Raw genomic sequence first — 17,807 nt, 5'->3', positions numbered from 1 at the left:
TGAATATGGTTATTTAAAAGGTGGCTTTTGATGAATTGAGTAGGTAAAATACAAAGGTATGTAAAGAATAAGACAGAACAAAGAGATTTGCATGCAAAGACAGAAATGGGGTGCAAGAGTGTAAATAAAATGGAAGATACAACACAAGTCACGTAAAGAAAAAATGAAATGAAGTAGAAGCCTCTACGTAAAATACTATGGGGCATATTCAATAGGGTATTGCTCCACCGGAACATCCCTCTTTCTGATGCTCCGGTGGCGCAATGCCCTGCTCCATATTTACATAGATCCTTAAGCCACTTTGCCTGGCTTAACGCAGTTATGTAAATATAATATCGTACCCTTTCACAGAGATATCTGCGTGATAGGGGCGTGCAATGGGTGTTGCTGTTGGCGTTCCACTGCACCACCCATTGCTTTTTGATGCTTCCCTAGACTTACAAGGATCTGTAAATCTAAGGCAGCACTGAAAACTGACGCCACCGAAGAGCAGGCACTAGAGTGGCACGAGGAGAAATCATTTTATTTCTCCTTGTTATGTGTTCTTTCTATGTTTGCTGCATTCTTCAGCAAACATAGAAGTAGCCAATCATCTTTAATGATTGTCTATGTGCAGGAAGGTGTCCCTTCTTGCACATAAACAATTATCCCTGCAACGCAGGCACCTTTGCACCATGGCGCAACGGTGGCTGTGTTGGCGCTAGGAAACTTTTTTAGCGCCGGCGCAAGGGAAGACACAGGGCTGCGCCGTATTCTTGTGAATTCCGAAGCATCCCTGCATTTTTTAAATAGCGCTGTGCTGCTAAATTGCCTGCAGCGCTGCGCTGCATAATTTCTTTGTGGATAGGCCCCACTGTGAGGTAAAGAGATGCTGGAATTATAGACTGGCCAGTGTGCAAATGGCATAAAAAGGAAGGTTACCAGAAGTGACAAAGAGGGATTCAGCAGGAGGTAATATGTAATTCTCAATTAATAGTTTTGGAAAGAACACATAAAAAATTGAATCTTGAGCCACATTAAAAACATTTGAAAGAATGATAATTATTATAAAGAATTAGGAATTTCTGTCACAATCAGAATTAAAAATTGGCTCAAAAGACTCCAACCTAGCATCGAGAATGTTTTACTTTTTATATTTACTCTTAGGCCTATCGGTGTGGTTGAGTCACAGAGTCAATAACTATTAGTTTTTTTTCCCAATGGATTAAAATGCACTTAAAAGCACTCAAATTGAATACTTCTTTATGTTGCAGGTGTCCATCACATCAAAAGGAGAGACATCACACTTAAGTGGGAGCTTGGAGAAGGGGCTTTCGGAAAAGTCTTCCTAGCAGAGTGCTGTAACCTAACTGGAGAAGATGAGAAGATGTTAGTGGCAGTCAAGGTAATGTCAGTGATGCTTATACTTCTACTTGAAATCTTCTTGGCAGACTCTGTAGAGCTATGCCCTACAAATTCTGAAATCAGGAGTCCTTGACTTCCCGGCTCATTCTTCTTCCTTTATTACCTCTTGATGCTTTTTGGTTTTGTTTCCTCGCCATATCTCCATCTTTCCTCAGCTGGTCTCGGATTTTTTGACTTCCTGTTTGTTATCTTCTCATTTACTCTCTCCATCCTTCCTGTTTCTCCCAGCTCAATTGCTAGATCCGTGCCAACTTAGCAAGCAAAGTTTAAAAGTACAGCAGAATGAATGTACCAGTCACAGCCGACACGACTCGCAGGTGGGGGAGAAGGGGGTCACACGGGGAGGTTTAATAAAAAAAATTAAAAAAACGTTGACTTAACTTCGCTGGCCTGGTCCGGTCCCGCGTCTTCTCTACTTCTCTGCTCCTCTCCTGAACAGGAAGCAGGCAGCCTCCACCCCCCCAAGCCAATGGCAGCGTTGTGATTGGTCGGGACGCCGACCAGCCAGGTGTCTATGGGGAGGCCATTTTCTCCATGTAGGCTGCATGCAGTCTACATAGAGAGCACATGACTGGTTTGGTCGGCCCCAGAGTGCTGAACAAACAGTCAGCGCCCTCAGCAGTGGGCAAGCCACTCCTCCCCTGCCCTAGACCAGACCTGCCCACTCCCAACCAAACCCTTCTGCTTTCTCGCAGTGCGAGAAGCAGAAACATAAAATGGTATTTATAATACCATTTTATGTTTCTGCTTCTCACAGTGAGAGAAAGCAGTGGGGCGGCGCTCCTCCGCCCACATGGAGGAGACGCCCCTGATCTGTACTAGCTTGGCCAGAAACCTGGCACTACAACAACATGAAAAGATGGAAAACACTGTACTACAAAGAAGAAAGGCTTAGGGTTGCTTCCAAATATAGATGTTTGAAAGTGTTGAGCCGTGGCCATCAATAAGTCAGATGGGCAGGAACACATGGTGGAATATCCAGTAGTTGCTGGAAGAAGAAAAAACACTGTGGGGCAGATTTACGTTCCCTGGCGCATCCCTGCAAATCAGCAGGGATGCACCAGGGAAGATGCGTCCCGCAAGTTTGCCCTTGCGCCACCGCAGATGCGCCGCATTTACAATGCGGTGCATCGTGGCGCAAGGACAAGCAGGTGTGTGACGCATCTGCCGGCGTAAGGTTGGCGCAGTGCTGAAGTTGTGTCACAAGCGCGACGCAACTGCAGCACTGTTCCAACCTGCCCTATCCCTAACATGGTGCGTCACTCCTTGCGCCTGCTTGAAGCAGGCGTAAGGATTTGACGCACTAGCGTCGGAAAAGTGACTGCGTGAAATCTTGTGCTGCCGGCGGCCACTTCTCGTCCATCCTCTTCGATCCAGCGGGAAGCAGACTTCCCTAGCCAATCACGATGCTGCTGTCACCATGAAAGCAGCCTCATGATTGATCTGAGCGCCGTAGTTTGGCACTCAGACAGGCAGTAGGAGCCTGTGCATGTCCTCCACCCAGTCTGTTCATTACAGCCATGTGGCGAACATGCTTAGTGAATATGACTGTTTGGCCGGCCCGAGAAGGTTGGCCAAACTGTCATGCACTCTTGGAAAGTGCTCCCCACTCCTTCCCCTTCTCTGTGGGCAGCCCCGCCCTGCACCTTCAGAGCCTTCTGAAAAAATAAAATAATAATAATATGGAGTTATTATCATCTTAGTTTTCCTGTGAAATGACGCTGCTCCGCCTTAGCGCAGAAGCCATCGCTGGTTGGGGCGGTTTATGTTACTGAGGGCTGGTTTTGTCATGGGTCTGCAATATTGGCCCCAGTAACAAAAGCAGCTGTGCCTCACACCGGCACGCCTTCCCTCCACCCCGTGCCTCAAGGCTGGTCCAACAAAATTGCCAGGGCTGCTTTGGGTTCCCAGTCCCGCGCTGCTGTTGGTGGTGCTGTTTGTTACTGCTATGGGAAGTGATGCGGCAGACATATGGGAGGGTTCAGGCTGGCATTAGCGAACGGATGGGATCCATTGGGATCCGTTAGGGGTGGGAGAAAATGTGGTTGTAATTCTCCAGCCCTTTGATGAGACTTGCGATGGGGAGCACTTTTCAACGAGGGCCCTTTGGCGGGAGGGATACCCTTGAGCAGACTTTCATTTTTCGAAGGAGAAATAACTTGAGGGAGGGATACCCTTGAGCAGACTTTCATCTTTCGAAGGAGAAATAACTTGAGGGAGGGATACCCTTGAGCAGACTTTCATCTTTCGAAGGAGAAATAACTTGAGGGAGGGATACCCTTGAGCAGACTTTCATCTTTCGAAGGAGAAATAACTTGAGGGAGGGATACCCTTGAGCAGGCTTTCATCTTTCGAAGGAGAAATAACTTGAGGGAGGGATACCCTTGAGCAGACTTTAATCTTTCGTAGGAGAAATAACTTGAAGTTCGTTTCAGGAAGGAATGGCTTGATTTGTGTGTGAGTATGGACTGGTAGCAGGACTTCTGTGTTTTCTTGGTGTTGTGATCTTCATGGAGAGATTGAAATTGATGGTGAAGTACAAAAATTTGAATATTTGTGGAGTAGTGGTGCAGGTCTGTCCAGTTTCAAGTGGAAACGGCGGAATCCAAGGTAAAGTCGATTGATTTTGCATTTATGTGCAGTTCAGCTGTGCTTGATTTTGGTTACAAATTTTTTACCTCTTGTTTCTCTCCAGGCCCTGAAGGAGGCAACTGAAAATGCCCGTGTAGATTTCCAGCGGGAGGCCGAGCTCTTGACGGTCCTGCAACATGAGCATATTGTGAAGTTCTATGGGGTCTGCACTGATGGCGAGCCCCTAATCATGGTCTTCGAGTACATGAAGCATGGGGACTTGAACCGCTTTCTCAGGTGAGACTTCACATCCCACAGCAGCCCACATTGCTGCACCTAAACCACCTACTTTGATGACGATCAGTGTTAAGATGCGTGAAACGGTTCCACATTGCCTGCTGCCAAATTAACAGTGTTTAAAAAGATCCAATTTTTCTACCACATATGTTTGGGGGGATTTAGGCTCAGTAGTAAAAATGTGCAAAACCATAATTTGCAATTTTTATTTAAACATAGTATTTAGGTTTTTGGTGAACAGTCAGGTGTTTCCCAGAAGGACGTAATCCTATCAAATAGCATTGAGAACTTCCAGATAATTTATCATAACTATTAAATTACATGATTCTGAGTTCTTAAAAACTTTAATGTCTTATAAACATCTTTTCATTTATTAAAACCTTAAAAAATAACATTTAAACAGTTATGAAAAGTTCACATTTTATGCTATACTTCTGTTTGAGTAGAACATTTCACTTTTGAAGAAAGCAAACCAAGTAATTTCATTTGTGCAAGAGTTGTATGCGAGAGAGCCACTGCGACTGAATTTTGTAGGGTGGCCTGGTAAATTTACATTAACTTCTGGTGTAAAGTTACTCATAAAGTGGAACAAAGCATGCGGGAAGCCCTCCAACAAAGAGTACTTTGTACTTCTTACTGACTCTCCCATGTTTCAGATTTCCATGATTTTCTAGTTAAAATTGATTTTGAAATGTCCTCCATCTGACTATCCATGTGTATTTGATAACGGGTCTGGACTATTTTTTCAAACAATTTCGATTGAGTTTTTAAAATTATAATCACAAAAATCTTAATACTGTCACTATGGGACTGTACAAGAAAATAATAGAAGAAATAAATTTGATCTAGCCCCCTCTGAGAAAGTGGTTCCTTCACTCATTGAGACATTTACGGACAAAATTTAGAACCGCAAGACAACTATGTTACATTTGTGCCTGCAGGTGGTTAGAGGTACAGAACCAGAATATATGTGGAAAGGGGAGGCAGTGGTATGATCACACATGACCATTCCAGCAATGTTCACTTAGAGTCCACTGAAGTTATTAAAGGAGCCGGCCATATCTTCCACCTCAGCAAAAAATGTGGATGTCAATTTGTCGTACAAGCTGAAAATATGTTTTCTGTGTTATCCTTTCTTTCCTCTGGAAATTCGCCACCATGAGCCAACATTTCTGGAGAGAAGAGGGTGCTACTTTTTTCACAAAATAGCTTTCGTTCATTTAGCTATTTGTAGCGCAAGGTCTTTGAAGTTGTCGCCCATATTTGGCTTTTAAAATGAAAGAACAGGCCCAACAGCAGCCGCTTGGACTGTTTTGATTCGTCCTCCCTACTGTGTCTGAGAAGGTTTAAGTGAGGCTCTTTCAGAAGCTTCTCGGTTTAGGGCATCCCCATATCACAAGAAAGAGTCCGGGTTCGGTCTGTAAGCATCAACAGCACAACGTAGACTCTGATTCCAACATCTTGTGAACATTTCTAGAGTGAGATAAGTTCTGTTCAAGTAGTTAAATTGTGAATGTTGGAGTCTCGCATTTCTGGAGTCTTTCCAAGTATATCCAGGGCTGTACTCCATTCGTTATCATCAAGTTTGTTACGTTAGTGGCCCACTCCACTTAACTCTCAGTTCTGCAGTATTCTCTTTAGTCATTATCACAAGAGCCTTGTAAAACCAAGACACCGATTTTCTTCATTCACCGATAATATACGGTAAATGAATGACTTCAGGCATCTGAGGTTCATTTCTTTTGAAGAAACCCCATCAAGGCACTAAACTGAAGAAATACTCCAGAGGGAAAGTCAGTTCTTTCCCCCAAAGCAGGCAGTGTTAGTAGCTCACCTGGATAATAATAGCCTTCTACAGTCAGTACACCAGCCCTGGTCCAGCCTCAGCCAGGAAGTATCCCTTGGATTTAGGGAAGACTACTGAGGGGCATAAGATGGACTTCACTGTGTTATCCACAAGCATTGTTTCCAACATGTCAAGAACACCTACTCTAGCCGTGGGAAGCCCCCCACCACCATCCAGTTCCGAAAGAGCCTAGCTAGTTCACCCTTGTGTACGATATTTGTGGGGGTCCCAGTGTCAGCCAATTGCATTTGAGCTAACTATTTGTCCTTCCACTGAATTTGGGCTCACAAATACTAGAATGCATAGTCTATTACACCTACGCCGCAGTCTGCAACCGGAAGCTTCAGTTTACGCAAGGGCTCTCTATGCCTCCTACCACTCCGATTTCAGTTCACCATCAGAGAGTCTACATCATGGAAAAAAATTCCAGGAGTACATAAACCGCTTGATGAAGTAAAATAATACTCACAGCAGCATAACTTTTCAAAAACCGCCATCCTCTCAATGGCTGTCAATGGCGGTATTCTCCAGAATCCCACTCTCCTCCACTGCACTGTCAGACCATGGACACATTTCCAATCATCAAGTCATCTGCATCATGATAAATTTCCACTCACACATATCTGAATGTATTTGACTCCCACCTGAGTCTCTATTTTACAATGATAATAACTCGCTGTCACGTGATGCAAGACCAGAATGACACACTTTTTCCGCCAGTTGACCAAGAGTCTGGATAAAAGTCTGAATTCTTCCAGGAACATGGCCACCTCTACCGTTGCTTTGGAGACGTCCCACATAAATCCCGATAGATCCCTTGCATACAGTGATATGCTGTGTGTTCCATCTGGCAAATACAGTCCCCATTATTTGTCTTTCTACATCAAGACTGACAAATTCTTTCAGTGCTAAAGCAATGAGCATTGGGGACAGAGGGCACCACTCGTACATGCTCTGTTCAGTCTCATATGAAGTGGAGATTATGATCCCTGTCCTGACTCTAATATTAGGTTTAGAAAAAATGAGTTTATTAGCAGTGCCAATGCCCCAAAATGTCCAAGTCAGGAATGTCTTTGTATTCTGTCTAGTCATTGGAAAACAAGGTAATATAGTTTTGGATTGGGTCGCTGAAGTATCCTTTAGACTCACTAATCGCAAATGACCAATAAGGGTTGATTATTCACTTATAAGTGCTGTAAGCAATGTCCACCAATAGATACAGTCTCTGTCAACTCCTAGCTCTAGATCACAATACCCAACTTCTTCACCCTAGGACAGATTGACAACTGCTGCTCCTCCATACTTTTAGAGGAAAACACTTTTCAATCTCTAGAACAGTAGAGGAAGCATTGAGGTGGGTGACCTCTAACCCAAGGACTCCCCAGCAGTGTCACCTCTTCTGTTGTATACATCGAATATATCATGGGGCATTTGACGCACCCACACTTATGAGCCTTATGCTACCATGTTTATGTCTCTATAATGCAACTCTAATCATAGATCATCTGCAAAACATCACTACGCAATGAAGATCTCACATCAGGTTCAGAGTCACCGATGAGGCGCTTGTGCTCGTAGGTGGTTATACGGAGTGGTGGGTGCTTAATGAGCTGTAGCTGCCTCTCTTTCTGTTTTCACTTTTCTTCTTAAAGGATATTTCATAGCGCATCTCCTGAGTTTTCTTGGTCTACTTCACATCATTGGCAGAGCGCCCCAGGTGGTTTGCAATCCTGCGAACTGCATACCTGTGCAACCAAGCCCAATCTCCCTGAGGGCTGACAAAAAAGTATGGATTGTTATCCATGTTTACTTCTAATTTGCAACCACAAATGTCACTGTTGTTGCACCACAACAATATAGACAGGAAAGATCAAAATTGTGGCATTGTGTAATGTTAGGTTGCCCGCTGCTCATGCTTTCTGTAAAATCTCAGATCTGTCTCTCTAATGCAGCAGTCTAACAACCACCGGGTGTGGGGGCGAGCCCAGGGGAAGGAAGTCTAGTTGGGAATTAATGGGCTCTTTGTTTGGTGAAGAATTGAGATAGCCCCTTGGAAGCCACTGCAGATTTAGGACATTCACCATGTATTCCACAATGTCCTGAACTTCAATACCTTCCTACAAGCCCACTACAGAGATGTTATTGCTCTTGGAGTGTCCTTCAGCATCCTCTGTCTTGTACTCCAGGAACATCATAACATATGTATTTGTAAAGCACACGTTCATCCCTAAAGGGGTATCTTGGTACTGAACAACAGATGTTCATTGTTACCCAACTCAATGGTACTCATTTTATCGACCTCAGATTGATGAAAGGCTGAGTGGACCCATCTGCATTTGAACCTGTGACCATGAGGTCGAACACAGGCCCCTGCAGTGGATGCATTAGTCCAATGAGCCACCAGACCCGGCTATCATCCTCTCAGGTAGTTCCAGATCTTGCTTCTGTAAAGCTTCAGTGTTCGGGCGCAGTTCATTTAAGGAGGCTTCATTTATGCGCGTAGCTTCAGGGGGGTGTTTGGGGTGACACCCCACCCCCCCAAATAAAGGCATATGAGGCCTGTTAGTTGGGTCTGGGGCCCTAAGTTGAGTCTATTATCTCTGTGTTGGTATTTCTCCTCCTGAGACAAGAATGAAAGACAAAAACGTCACCTTTAATGTAAACGACAGTGGAAGAGAGAGAGAGAGAGAGAGAGAGAGAGAGAGAGAGAGAGAGAGAGATACAGAGATACAGAGAAACCTAGCTAGTGGTTGAATTTCAAAATGTGAAACCAGCTAACCTGGAACCAACACCAGCTTCCCTGCTTGTCCAAGCTGTGTGATCCTAGGCAAATAGTTTATTACACAGAGCCTCCTTTTTCCTTAGTATCATATATGAGCGCACTTTTAAATACTGCCTTTCAGGATGTGCGCTGTACAACCACCTTTTACGTTGCTACATCTAGTATAAGAGTCTCTAGGCCATGTTTAGGGTTTACATGACTATTGACTGATAGCATTGTCGCTGGGGGAGAACAATAAATGTTTTTAAAAACATACGCTTTTAATAAATGTCTGTCTATGCAGTGATATAATCAGATGAACTGAGGTGATACTCTTCCACATGTTAAAGAAATATATTTTTAAAATTTTGTTGAAATTGTTTCATATTTTTACATTATGTTTGTTGCATGATAAACATGCCAGAAGTTTTCATGGCCGCGCAAGACCCACGTCTCACCCTATTAATTTGCCTGCAAGCCCTCCGCCATTTCCAACTAGGGCTCAGTACAAAGGGAGGTATTGTCCCTTGATAAAATGATTTGTAAAGGGTGAGAGCTACTAACATGGAGCCCCGCCCACATGCACCGATTTGACAACTCTACCAGCAAGGCTTCTTGTAGCAGAGATGAAGAAAAGTGCGTGCAGTGAAAATCCATTTAAAAATAGTGATCCCATGACAAGAACTCCATGACGTGTTGTACACGAACGGTAGTCATCAATTCCCCAGGGAGAACTGTTAGGCCCATGTGGCACAGACAGGGATGTAGCTTCAGTGGAGGTATTTGGGGTGTGACACTCCTCAATATGCTTTCTTGGTTGGGTCAGGGGCCCGAGTCAGGTCTGCTGTATCTGTGTAGATTTTATTAATCATTCTCATTTCACTAAGAGTATTTAATGTGTTCTTTTTTTGGTTCAGGATCTTAAATATATACTGTATTATATTGTATTGTAATTGCATTTGTATAGCGCTTACTACCCCTGACGAGGCATAGAAGTGCTTTTGCGGCAGGTAGCACGCTACTCCGGGACCCATAGAGGATTAGTGTTGAATTAGTATAGTGAAACATGCAAGTACATTTTAAGTGGTGGATAGGTTAGTCAGTTATTTGGATTCGGAAGGATAGCAGAAGGATAGAAGAAGAATAAAGGTTTGTATTTATATAGCACTTGTTACCCCTTATGGGGTGTTGAAGCGCCCTACTCCGGAAACCCATAAAGGATTAGTGGTGAAATAGTATGGTGAAATATGAAAGTAATTTGAGTGGTGGATATTAGTCAGTTATTTGGAGTGAGAAGGATAGCGGAGGGATAGAAGGGGAAGAAAGGTTTGTATTCATATAGCACCTGTTACCCCTGATGGGTGTTGAAGCGCTTTTCTGGCGAGTAGCACGCTACTCCAGAACCCATAAAGGATTAGTGTTGAAAATTAGTATAGTGAAATATGAAGTAATTTGAGTGGTGGATATGTTATTCAGTTATTTGGATAGAGAAGGGTAGGCGGCGGGATAGAAGAGGGAAAGAGGTTTGTATTTATATAGCGCTTCCTACCCCTGATGAGGTTTTGAAGCGCTTTTTGGGCGAGCAGCACGCTACTCTGGAACCCATAAGGATTAATGTTGAATTAGTATGGTGAAACATGAAATTAATTTGGGTGGTGGATATGTTAGAAAGTTATTTGGATTGAGTAGGGTTGGGTAGGGGTAGAAAAGTGAAAAAAGGTTTGCATTTATATAGCGCTTGTCACCCTGATGGGGTGTTGAAATGCTTTATTGGCGAGTAGCATGCTACTCCGGAACCCATAAAAGATTAGTGGTGAGTTAGTATATTGGAATATGGAATTTGAGAAGTGAACATGTTAGTATGTTATTTTGATTGAAAAGGATGGTGGAGGGATAGAAGAGTGAAGGTTTTTTTTATTTCTTTTTTTAGGTCATAGCAGTAGGAGGAGGCTTTTGGATGAGTAACAAGGGTTTTTGGAGGAGAAGAGTCAGAGGGAAGAGATTAGAGACGGTTGATTGGGGGATCGGTATAGCAAAAGAGGTGTCAGATGATGCAAGGAGGGGTAGAGTAGGAAAGGGTCTAGAAAGGGTTATTTTATTTTGGGTATCATACTAGTGGTATGGGGTTTGGGATAAATGAGAGAGTGGGTGTAGAGGATATAAAGATAGATGTATAGGGTGAGAGATAGGGTAGTGCATTGGAAAGAGTAGTAGAAAGTAGTTTGAGATGAGTCAGAAAGTTGGGCTAGAAGATATATTGAGAGAAGCATAGACTGAGAAATAGGGTAGTGCATTGGAAATGCCAAATTAGAAGAAAGTGATAAATATATAGATCCAAAGTATATAGATGCATAAAGGAGGTAAGTATATGTAGATTAAAGATATTGATAGACGTACAGGATGAGAAATAGGGTAGTGCATTGGATATGCTTTTCAGGAGAAAAGTAATAGACACACAGATCCAAGTACATGGAGGTACATTGATGCACAATGGAAGCAAGTACATGTAGACCAAAGATGATTTTTTTTGTTCAACAATATAATTATTCTACATGTTTATACAAAGCAATACACAAAGATGGGTACATATCTATAGTGAAAATAAATGCTTATATACAGAGGGATGTGCTGTGAATTTCTGTTTGCGTATGGTGCTTATTCGGGGAAGAGCCAATTCTTGAGTAGTTTTCTGAAGATAAGGTGGTTGTCTGTGGATCTTATGTCGCGGGGTATAGAGTTCCATAGTTTGGCGCTTGAACAGAGAAGGATGTGCCACCCATGTTTTTTTTTTGTATCTTGGGATTTTGAGGCGAGATGCTCCTTTAGAGCGGAGGTTCCTTTGTTGAATGTGTTTGGTGATTTTATTTCTGATGAAGAGCAGTTCCATTCCATGTATTGCTTTGTGGGTGATGCAAAGTAGCTTGAACGTGGATCTTCTGGCAACCGGTAACCAATGCAGGGCTTTCTATGCAGGTGAGATGTGGTCTCGCAGTTTGATATGCAAGAGTAGTCTGGCAGCCGAGTTCTGAATCCATTGTAGTCTTTTCATGGTCGTTAAAGGTGATCCGTGGTAGAGGCTATTGGCGTAATCGAGTTTGGACAGAACAAGGGAGATGGTAGCTTGGACTTTGTGTGGAAATCCCAAATGAGGGGGAAAAAAATTGCAACGTTTTTATAGTGACAAATCTTGATCTTGCTAGTTTGTCCACTTGGGCATTCGTCGACAGCTTGGAGTCCAAGGTCATTCCGAGGTTTCTTACTTCCTTCGATACTTTAGGCGATGATCCCAGTTCATCAGGCCAGGCGGCAAGCTGGTCATAATGTTTCCAATCGCCACACGTGAGTATTTCCTTTTTGAAAGCATTCAATTTGAGATGGCTCCAAGTCATCCACTGATGCATGGCTCTGAGGCAACTGAAAATTGGGGATTTTCCAAAGTCTTTGGGGCATTCCAGTTGAAGGAGTATTTGTGTGTCATCTGCATAGTTATAGCACATGAGGTGAAATTGATAGATCAGTTCCGGAAATGACTGCATGTAGCTGTTGAAAAGCATGGGCGAGATGATAGAGCCTTGAGAGACCCCTGCTTTTGTGGCGTATGGTTTGGACGAGAAAGGTGGGGTATGGATAACATTAGTTCTGTTTCAAAGGTAAGACGCAATCCAGTCTAGAGCAGTTCCCTCTATGCCGGCTTTGTAGGGTATTTGTATCAGAGTGTAATGGTCAACCGTGTCAAAGGCAGCCGAGTAGCGCAGCAACCCCGTTGCGGTCAACTGTGTTCTTCAGGTCACCCCAGGTGGGAAGGAGGGCAGCTTCTGTGCCTCTTCCCAGACCAAATCCTGTTTGGAAGTCTGAAAGTATGCCATTCTCTTCAATGAATTGTGACATCTGGGCGAACGCTGCTCTTTCTATCAGTTTGCCCAGGGAAGGTCCATTTGTAATATATATAGTATAGTGATCAGTTTACCAAAAACTTAGTAAATCTACACCAATAGAACTACTCCTTGAATGGGTGCAAATTTACTACTTTTGGAATTCACAAACTTTGACAGTGGTAGGCTTGGAAAGCTGTGCCACTCTCAAATGTCCGAGCATACTGCTGGCAATCAAACACCCAAAGGGGATGGGATAAATGCTCGCAAATAGTCTAACCATGAACAATCACTCGGGGTAGCATTCCCACCCATTTTTTTTGCCCACTGTGCTAATCTAGAAAGAGGATCCCACCTAATGCAAATAAGTACTTAAACTGTTCCTCATGGAAACTTCCCAAAACTTGGTCATCTCACCTCTGCATCCTGTAGCCACTGCTTTTTTAGCTGGGTAATTTGAGCATCACACCCCCATCCCCCGAATGTCACTGACTAAGCTACACCCCTGGCTTCACTATCTCTAACTCTATCAGTCTCCTTCTGCAGGTTCATATCAATCACAATAGAGTCCATTTTGTTTTCCAGCGTTTCTCTGGGTACAACTATAGCTTCCAATATCTTGTCTACTTATTTAGAATGCAAGGTTTCCAGCTCAATTTTGTCTTCCGTCGTGGCCCGAAAAGTGACCGCTTGCCTAAATCCTGAAACCCGTTCACTATTTAAGGGTTAGCTTGTCGATTCAGATATTGTAGGCTACGCTAATCACCTCCACAACTGCCAGGACTTCTCCGGAGGAGTCCAGGACAATAAAGTCACAGAAAGCAGCCCCAAGTTCGAAAAAAGGCAAAAAGGTATGCCATATGCATATGAAGGTGGCTCATCAATGTGGGCTCCAATAAGGTACTACGTATAGGATGAGCAATCGCTTGTGTCTATTCCATGGCAGCAGAAGGTTCAAATGAAACAAATGCAGCAGCACAGAAGGGATCCCCATGCACCCCACTGAAGAGGGGTCACACTCATTTCAATGGTCCCTCAAAATTGGTGTTACCTGCGTCTGCGGCGAATGACACGTCAGAAATCCATACATAATACTAGATGCAAGAGTGGAGAGACATCAACAAAGGTTCAGTCTCCACCACCAGGGTCTTCACTTCCGTATCCGTTCCAGCAGATAGTCAATGGTCCATTACCTGTAAGCACTTTCCATATCACGATGGTGGGTAGAGGGAACAGAACCCCATGTGAGCAGAACCAAAGCAGCTCATAGATGGGGCTTTCCGAGATCTGTCCAAGTTTCACCGCCTGTCCAGAGTTCCTTCTGCGGCCACTCCCCAGGACATGGACCAACGCAGCCACCGATCCCCGTCCTCATCAGTGTCATTGCTCTCTAGCTTAAATGACTCACAATATCTCATGCTTGGTACTACTCTTATTGACATACATTTATAAAGCGCATGATTCACCTTGCAGGTATCAAGGTACTTTCATCCCCCATTCGTGCCTTAAACCAAGTTGATAATGCAGATTTTGCCATTTATAGCTCTTCTCCTTAGGCTGTAGTGGGCATATGCAGTGCCAATGGAGTTATGTGGCAAGGGAGGCCCAAATTATGTGACGACATTAGCTAAATTATAAAAATGATGAGGCAAGCAAGGGCAAATTATGTGGCATAATGCAGCACATTTCGGGACAGTAAATTTTACACATGGTACCACTGTCTGTGCAAAGACGTCACTTCATTAGCTCTAGTTCAACAACCAAATACAACAATAAACAACCGTAAGATGACCGGTCAACCTTTGCGATGGGTCTTCCACCGTACAAGAAGACACATCGTCATGTTTGTGGTGTTTGGTAACTTTTGATCTGTTTTGAGCTAGAAACAGATTTTTTGTCAATATCTGCAGATTATGCAGGAGATGATGGATTGTGTGGTAAATGCAGAAACTCCATAATCATGCAGAAAAAAACACAACCACAGAATCACAAAATTCTAGTGATCCTGGTTAAACGCCACTCGCCCACATAACTCCCCAGCCCCGCAGAGCTGCTGTGTGTGTGTACCTCTCTCTTGAAGAAATTATGTGGCTTCCTGTCTCCATCCATTATTCTCTACTGACTCTCTATTTTACTAACATCTCTCCGAGATAACTTGTGATTCCCATTACCAAAGGCTTCCCTACTAGGAAGGCTTTCATGGGACGCATATGTTTCTCCTTGTCCCAGGGAGGACGACTACCTCAATTTATTGGTTCTACCTCTGCTCCCAACTTCTAACAAATGGAATTTTTCTCCCTGTCCTAATAATAACTTGTTTTTTTCAAAATGGTGTTTCATACAGGACATCTGCCATTTTTATAGAGCTTCATAGCACATCTCTCATAACATGTTATTGTTGCCCAATTTACTGGCCTCTGCAGGATGGAAGGTCTGAGTTTGCATCACTGGATAAAATGAACATCGATCACCAGAAAATGGGAACCCGAGCCATTGGATTGAGAGTTCCATTATAGGCATTTATCCAAAAAAGAGTTATAAAAAGGATTAAGGTTCATTGCTGCAAACTGAAAAAATCCTATTGTTTTTTCACATTTGAAGTTTAGCTGTATAGAAAATCATGTATTTTTTGTGTCTGATGGTCTATGTTCCCTTTATTCAGTGACATGAAGATTTTGATCAATAATTGGGTAAATTATATTAAGTCTTGATAAAGTTGTCTGCGCGACCCACGTGTGGGATGATTTGTCGTGATCGAAAAATACAGCGCTTCTTGGACTTTGAGAATGTTCACTTTGTGATGAACTTAAATAAGAAGTGACCAGACTGTATCTGAAATATTGTTGAGTTATCTAAAAGATCATTTTGAATGTGTGGTGCTTCTGGGGTGACTCCGCTCATCCTTTCAGCTGCACCATTCTGATGACATGGGATAGGTTCTGCTCCCATAATAATGGTTCTTCACTGTTACTATCCCGCTGACGTATGACTCTGCCCAGGTCCTAGCAATCTAGGCTTGTGCTTGATTCTGCTACAACCTAACGGTCTGCTCTAAAGTTTGATGGACAAAGGTAATCGGTATGGAGGGGTACCTTACACCCTCCATAACAAGGGTCCTCCAGCCGCCAAATGTAAAGTTGCCCGCCAGACCTGCGGACAACTCAAAACGTTTCCAGAAACTGCTGTCACAGTGGTTCCTGTCAATGTATTAGAAGTTTGATGGACAGTACCGTTAAAATGATGGTACCTTCTATTACACTTTTAACATGCTTTTGTTCTTTCAAAAACAAAATCTCGAACGAATTAGTCCCACACCATGAAAGTGTTCTCCCATGTTGTGGGGGGTCATTTAAATGTTGTCACTGTTCCTTACTGCCACGTTTCTCATGGCATTGAGGGAGAGTAAAAACTGCCCATTCGACCGCCCCCTCTCAGGCGGTCAGTGGAATGCCCAAACCTCTGACGGCCCTTACTCCGACGGAGCATTGGAGGAGTATGCCAGCGACGGGGACAAAGTAGACTCCATGGCTTACATACTTAAGGCCCGCTGTCTGTAAGTCATGCGGGTGGACCTCAAGTTAGGTGGAGAGGGTACTCCATGGATGTTGTGGTGGAGAATCCTCACCGCCACACTTGAAATCAGCCTGTCCATTCAACGGAATGGCCCACTGAGATACGACTGACTCTTCCCTAGCCCTACCAGCCTTCCAGAGGCACCAGCCCATTGGTATTTGACCAATTCTGGTCCAACCTTACTGGTGTTTGACGGGCATTGTCTTGCTGACTTAAGACCGGCACTAGTCTTCCCCGGCGTAGTTGTCATTTCCAAGGCAGTCGCTTTCTGGTATGTAACTGATTCTGCACTAGCCTGAGTGGTGATCTTTCACTGTACTGGCCTAGTCACTCTACCCCAGCCCTGGTAGCGTTTCAGCAGTACCAGCCAATGCGAGTGTGACTGATTCTGCTCCAGCCCCACTGACCTTTCACTTTCACTGGCATGGCCCTGTTGACATTGGATGCCCTCTGTCCCATCTATTGTGCCTTTCCGTAGCTCCACCCTCCTGCATGTGGAGGAACCTGCCCTAGGATTGCTGCCCATTCACACACACTGGCCTCCTTCCCTGTGACTGACTCTTCCCCCAATATTTCAGAGGCCCCACACTGCCAGCAAGTGACTGATTTCAAATCTAGCCTTTAATAGGCACTGACCTCCTGAGCTACCACTGATTCCGCCCCAGCCCTATCTGTCGGTCAGTGACACCGATTAGATGACGTGAGCCATTAGGTCCATCCCTACCAGCCTTCCAGTGAGGCCAGCTTATATGGAACCCTCCCCTCTTCTTTATAGTCAAGACCCCATCCCCTGGTTGGGAAATTGAATGACTATCAGGGCCGAGCCCCGAGTGAGCCCAGCTCCCTCTCTTGGCCCTGAGCAGGGGCAGCTGCAGAGAGTCCTGGTCGCCCGGTCCGGCGGCAAACTGAGCCTCCCGGAGCGGCCCTTTCATCTCACATCTAGTTTTTTTACTATGATCTGTAATCAGAAAGCACTGACCCCTGGGCGCGTCTAGCCGTGAGACCACATCTTCTCGCCTATAACTTTCACATTCAGACACACTCCCTGTCCTTCTCAGCGTGGAACCCCCCCCCCCCCTCTCCCCGATGAGGGGGGGGAGGGGCTTCGGCTCTGCACAGGAGTCAGCATCCCGGGTAAACAGCTTCTGAAAGATGTTAAATCGACTTCTTGTTACGGATGATTTCCTGGAGCTGAGGGGGCAACTCTGAGGAATTAGTCTGTGAGTGAGTTATGTTGTGGAAACAAGGCTGGAAAGAACCAGGGGCCATAAACGTGCGGCTTTGCACCCGTGCACAAGTTCTCTTTTGTTACACGTGGTACATGGCAGTGAAAAAACACGACGTTACCAGTACACACAAACGTTGTTGCTGATTTGCAAAATTGGCATAACGTAACGACAATCGTAAATTAAAGGTATGTGTTTAACTTATGCTTCACCCTATTCAAATCCAGGCAAGGCGGTATTTACGACTGACATTGACA

General features: G+C 44.2%; 1 protein-coding gene across 1 annotated transcript in view; it reads left to right on the top strand.

The window, feature by feature from the left end:
* Positions 1–17,807, top strand: part of NTRK1 (neurotrophic receptor tyrosine kinase 1) — a 351,958-nt gene that overhangs the window by 275,187 nt on the left and 58,964 nt on the right. Inside the window, exons 13-14 of the mRNA XM_085637927.1 lie at positions 1,254–1,384; positions 4,100–4,272. Of these exons, the coding sequence (XP_085494053.1) occupies positions 1,254–1,384; positions 4,100–4,272 (304 nt within the window). The remainder of the gene's footprint in view (positions 1–1,253; positions 1,385–4,099; positions 4,273–17,807) is intronic.

Source organism: Triturus cristatus, chromosome 12 (assembly GCF_964204655.1).
Source record: "Triturus cristatus chromosome 12, aTriCri1.1, whole genome shotgun sequence".
Lineage (NCBI taxonomy): Eukaryota > Metazoa > Chordata > Amphibia > Caudata > Salamandridae > Triturus > Triturus cristatus.
Note: the sequence above shows the minus strand (reverse complement) of the source record. Positions and strands in the feature narration are given on the sequence as shown.